At 43.1% G+C, this 5,822-nt stretch overlaps 2 protein-coding genes across 2 annotated transcripts in view; both read right to left on the bottom strand.

Annotated features, from left to right (window-relative positions):
* The window catches only part of LOC127750504 (uncharacterized), a 1,862-nt gene extending 611 nt beyond the window's left edge, over window positions 1-1,251 (bottom strand). The window contains exon 1 of the mRNA XM_052272338.1: window positions 151-1,251. Within this exon, the coding sequence (XP_052128298.1) occupies window positions 151-1,251 (1,101 nt within the window). The remainder of the gene's footprint in view (window positions 1-150) is intronic.
* A 2,109-nt stretch (window positions 1,252-3,360) lies between these two features.
* LOC127750503 (uncharacterized) lies at window positions 3,361-5,026 on the bottom strand (the record flags this gene model as incomplete). Its single annotated transcript, XM_052272336.1, has 1 exon — window positions 3,361-5,026. A coding segment is annotated over one exon (918 nt), but the record flags the coding sequence as incomplete, so codon positions are not given.
* Window positions 5,027-5,822: the final 796 nt, after the last annotated feature.

The following is a 5,822-nucleotide window of genomic DNA, read 5'->3' as shown; positions in this document are numbered from 1 at the left end:
TCCTATTTTTTGCAGACTTATCCAGAGTCTTGACAAACTCTTTAAATTTTCAGAAAATCTATGAAAGCAAGGAGGTACATGTATAAGTTCGTTGTCTTTCCGAACAAACCGCCATTTCGTCAATTTCACTGCCATCTCACGCCAGTATACGTGGTAGTATGATGATGGAGTTACATCACACCTACCATCTTTCGGCTTGTCACGCCTACTTGGCCCATTTACTGAGTCAAACAGGGTATCAACTGTCATTAGGAGCTCAGCTGTGTTCATAGCTTCACTAAGAAGCCTTCCATCGGAAAGGGTATGAAAGGTTTTCATCCCCTTGAAATTTTGCTCACTAAATATTTGAGCAGCTAAATGCACATGCATTTTGTTGCGTCCAACAGGAGCCAAGTGAGCATACTTCAATCTTGAAATCTTGCAAATTCCCTCATCCAACTTGAAAAACTCAATTATATGCCGCCATTTTGCCAGCTTGTTCTCTTCAAAATATAAATTACTAGGAAGCAAATTATTCCTTAAATTTTTCAAGAGGCGAGGGAAGTCCCACAGATGCACAATCAGTTTGCCATCTACCTGATATACATTGTCAAACTCTCCTTGATCACATTTTTCTCGCAATGCTGCAATAGCCCCTCTATTGGTAGAGCCCTGATCTGACACACTGGCCACAACAGTGATACCAATAGAAGGTAGTGCTCTGCATACATCTTCCAGTAGCAAGGCCAGCATGTCAGAAGGACAGGTGGCATGTACAGGGTAATGAGCAATGGGCAAGTCTGTATCAGTGTTTAGTAGTTTCACTTTAAATACTAGAACATGATCAGCTTTCTTGTGTGTTCTGCCCCTTGCTCCAAAATCTTCAAATCCATTGACTAAGTCAAGGAGATTACTGAAGGTAAGGTTCTCTTCTGCAAAAACCTCATCAAATGCAACCACTGCCACCTTATCCTTATCTAAACTATTAAATGTTTTCTTTTCTAGGATCTTCAGAAAAACTTGTGAGATTTCAGGCTCTATGTGGATGCTATCCAAAACATTTTTTAGTGTTTTCTCACATGGCAGAGTGAAGTGTTGGCGCAAATATCGATAAGTTTTAGGACTTCTTTTGTAGATGGACAGGCTAAAACATTTTTCCCTCAATAGCCATTGCCTTGCATTCACATGTCTAGAAAAATTGCGACGCTCCCACTCCATTAAATCCCTTGCTGCCTGAGAAACTTGAATGCCAAGCAGGGCAGATTCCTCCATCCCTTTTTGGTTTTTCAGTCTAATTGATAACACTTTGGACTGTTTTGCTGTGTAGACCAGTCTTTTTCTAATTTTCTATGAGTCCTTATGTTTCCCATGACACAAGTCAAGCAGCCTTTGTTTTTTGGGGGTGAGATCTTTTTTGCTGTGCAGTCCAGCCTCCCTTCTCAAGCTGGCTTTTGTAACTCTTTGTTTTCGTCGTGGTGGAGTTTCTGGGAAAATGGACATGGTAATTTTATCTTTTGTGATGAAAAATCTGAACTCTGATTTTTGAATACAGAGTGATAATAATTATAATAATAACAATAATAATTGAATAAGGGCAACCAGGATTAAAGTTTTGAATATTTTTCTAGACTTTTAAATAAAATATTGATTGTTAAAATTTATCAGGTTCTGTGCAATAACTCAGAAACATTTTCAGCTACAGGCTTGGAATATAATTTGAGTAGGTTTTTAATCAGGCACATAAGACTCCGTAAAGCATTTTTTTGTTTCACTGTAAGTTGTCTCTGAGATTGCCAATACCATCCTGGGTGCCCTTGATTGTCACACAAGCACTTACTGGGAATGTCTGCCCCCTGCACAAAACCATGGTCTTCCATGAGTACTGCTTGTGCTTGTGCTGATTCCAATTCTAGTGAGGGGAATTCCAATTCAAATCTTTTGCCTGCAATAATTAGTCAGGTGTCAGGTATATTAGAAGAATGTCTTCTGATTTTCTGAAGAATCTGTGTACTTGTGTACTTACTAGGACTAGTTGCTAGTGGATGTTCTGCACGGCGTTTAAGAGGTGAAGAAGTGATATTCAAGGGACCTATAATAAGCGGTATTTGTTACTAAATGTGTTGAGGAAACCTTAAATATATTGTTTTGATCATGCTTCAATTTGAGTGATGATTAATTACACTCTTGCTCAACTTCATGAATTACAGCTGGCCCAGACAAGGTGACAGGGAATCTCATCATAATCTCATCTGAGAGTTTCTCTGGTAGATTGAGAGTTGGGCATTGACATCTTCGCAGAGTTTTTTTGTATTTGTTAAAATATTGATTGTCTGCAAAGTGCAGAGCACAAATACGTCTCCCAAGGAGCCGCTCAGAGGGAACCTCAAGGTTCCTGATGTCACCTGACAACTGTGCCCAGATCTTGCGGCTGTACAATTTTTAAACAAATACACACCAAATGAGGACACTGTAAAATTACACTCCACTTGACATGGTTAATGAACCATCAAATTTACCATTCCATATCTTCAGGGAATTTATGCATTACTGTATGATCGGGACTCATTAAATCTGACATCGTTGGGCAGCCCCATACCCAGCAGGATATGGGAGCCATTTTATTTTGAATAAACTTTTAATATACGAAGTACACTTGCCCAGTTGACACGTGTGAAGGTTACATATGTCGTCTGCTAAGTGTCAAAACCCTTGAATACGACCGCGAAACCGCTCTCTCCCATACCACCCAGAAAAAGTTTATTCAAATTTTATGTTGGACGCTCGTGTAAAATAGGCTTTCGGGAAGGTTGCGTGATTAATTGAGAAAAGGTTTGATTATATAGTATTTTTATTAAGCTCTCTATTTATTACACAAAGCATCCTCAGTCGGGGTGATGTTTTGGGGTGCGTGTTTTGCCATCTTGCGGTAATGTACTCCATTTTGAACTCCGTGAGCAGCGCGCCTCCCCGAAGGGACCGGAACCAGTCTATGCTGTTACCACGGGTTGGGGACCCGTTCGAGTGGCCGAGCCCCGCCTGCCGGTCACCTGAGAGCGTGGGGTGGCGTGGCGCGTAGGCAAAGTCGGTCCAGCGCCACGCAACGCCACGCCTGGCCAGCAGACGGGACCCGTTGATACGATCGAGTCTCGGCGAGGGCGAGTGACAGAGCGAGCGGGACGGAAACGAGCTGGGTTTGGGAGCCGATGCCGACCTCTGGTCCTGTCCCTTCGCCGGAGGTGGGTCCGTTCTTGATGTCCATGATGAAGTGGACAGATACGACCATTTAGTATCTTGATATCGGTAGTCTGATTTTTCAATGGGCAACAATGCCGGAAAAAAACTCTTTTTTTAAACTTTATTTTTGTTTACTTTTAGTGTAACAATTTTAGTTTTTTTCGAAAAGTGCATATAAAATTGGGGGGAAGGCGATGTTCTTCTGTTTACCTTTGCATTCCCTGTTATTGTCAGAAGCGGGAAAATTAGGTTTTCTTTGAATTCGGTCCGTGACATGATATTTTTTCTTACAGCTACGACCTGCGATGACGGTGTGCCTGGTTGACTTTTGAAAAGTCGGAGAAAACTCAGAAGTTTCTTTCAATGACTCTTTTTGTCTTTCAATAATTTAGGTAGTTTTGTTTTGTAATAGTACGAATTTATGTGAATATGTGCTAATGATTGTTTATTTGGGATACTTTATCCAGCGAAGTGCAGGGTGGTTTAAGTTTTAGGCGTCGAGTGGTGCCTTGAGAGCCTAATCATGGAAACTCGATGTGTGAGCGAATACCGACCCAATTAGGGTAACTAATGTAAGTGAATCACTGGTCAATACTTCTTCCTTCTTTGCTGAATACTTGTCCAACATAGGGTAAGGGGCCCAGTAGTCGACAGTTTAAGAGCAGGTCTTTTCAAAATTGCCTACCACGGAGCGTGTGTGTACGGTAGCGCCGGGGAAAAAATTGGGGCGTGTAGGGGAAGGATTAAACTTAATTCTCCATAGGTCGAAAATAAAAATAAATTTATTTTTGTACACAAAAAATTAGAACAAAAAACAATCTGCATTGGCCCAGTAGTCGACACCTTTGGCCCAGTAGTCGACACTGCCTGGCCCAGTAGTCGACACCCTGTGATTTTATCTAGATTGCCGTGTTTTACGGGTCCCTGGAGCCTGGCTGGACTTCCTCTGCCGCTCGGCCGCCTTCTCGGCCATCACGGCGTCCTTCTCGGCCCGCTTCGCGAGGCGCAGTTCGGCCCTTTCGGCCTTTAGACGAGCTTCTTCGTTCCGTTTCCGATCTTTTTCATCTTGCAGATCTTTCCACCGTTTTGATGTGATGACGTAGGGCATCTTTTCTGTCTGCCGCTTGCCTTTCCTTTTGGGGCTGTGGGGCCACTGCAGGACACCCTGCAGGTCCGAACTGCCGGAGGATGACGAGTGGGGACGTGGTTCTGGATCGTCCGGATCTTCTGTTTCCGAGATTGGCTCTTCACGCACAATACTTATATCTACATCAAGGGTCACGTCGTCTGGAAGCGAGCTGGGTCCATCTTCTTTCCGAGTAACGTCCTGCGTAGACTCTTCGGGGTTCGACAGCGCACGGTAAAGGCGACACAATGCAAGTTCTGCAGGACATTCAGTAGTGTCATCTGCGTTTTTTTCGACAACTGTCATCGCCTCTTCTCCCACAATCTGACGGAAGTCTTCCAAAGTGATTGCCTTTTTCGGGGTTGCACTGCTGACGTCTGTCGCGTTGGTTTGCCGCTGATGACCCTTCCACTTAGAATAGTTGACTGCATCCGGGTTGAATGGGAAAAGTCCTGTAGCCCTAAAACCGTTCTGTATGGTGACAGTCATGTCTTTTTGAAGAGCAGTTTTCAGAATAGGACCAATGTGCAGCTTAGTTAGAGCCTCCGTGGGGTGGGCACGCCGCCATGCTAGGAGGGATTTGTTCCAGGATGCCTTGAGTGGCCTAAATGCTGCAACATCACAAGGCTGCAGAATGTGGGTGGAATTGGGATACAGGGCTATCAAAACAATTTCTAATCTCTTACACAATTAACTGGTTTCACGGGTCAAATGAGTTTTGTGACCATCTACAAATAGCACTACAGGTCTCTTAACGTTATTTTTTTCAAGAAAATTATTGAAAATGTTTCCTATCCATTCAAAGAACGTTTCAGCTGTCATCCAGCCAGAGTCACTTCTACCTATACCCCACGTCTCAAGGACACTTCTCACCAAATCGGCGGGCATTCTTTGATAAGGGAAAATCATCATGGGTTCTACCATTTTTCCGGACGCAAGGTAGGCAAACATGACTGTAACAGCAAACTTTGCATCCCCTTGTTCTATTTCCTACACATCTTTTGAACCCTTTTCAGCTAGAACTAGAGACTTCTGAGGGCACAGTTTAAAGTTAGATTCATCAGCATTCCCTACTCTTGTCGGATCATCCAAAGCGTCTGCGGCATTTTCCTCGATGAGAATTTCTCTGACGTCACTAAACCACTTCCGGATATCCTTTTCGGTCACATTTCCACTGGCTCTAGATATGCCTTCAGGTGTACGAAGCGAAACGTCGGGATGTCTTGCCATGAATGACCTGTACCATTTTCTACCTGCCAAATATTTAAGAGAAAGGTTATTAATTATTTCTATTTTTCACAGTGTTTAAAAAACAATTTGTGAACATGACACTGACCTGGAAGGTTATTTTCAAATGGAGTTTTTCTCTCTTCATTTTTATCCAGGAATTCCTTGACACTTAACAACAGATCAATTTTCCTTCTAGGAAAGCCCTTCCTAGCGCAGTCCTTTAGCCATACCACCAGTAGCTGCTCCTGGTGGG

The sequence above is a fragment of the Frankliniella occidentalis genome, unplaced genomic scaffold (assembly GCF_000697945.3).
Source record: "Frankliniella occidentalis isolate FOCC.00 unplaced genomic scaffold, Focc_3.1 Scaffold200, whole genome shotgun sequence".
In the NCBI taxonomy this organism is placed as follows: domain Eukaryota; kingdom Metazoa; phylum Arthropoda; class Insecta; order Thysanoptera; family Thripidae; genus Frankliniella; species Frankliniella occidentalis.
This window is presented reverse-complemented; position numbering and strand designations above follow the sequence as displayed.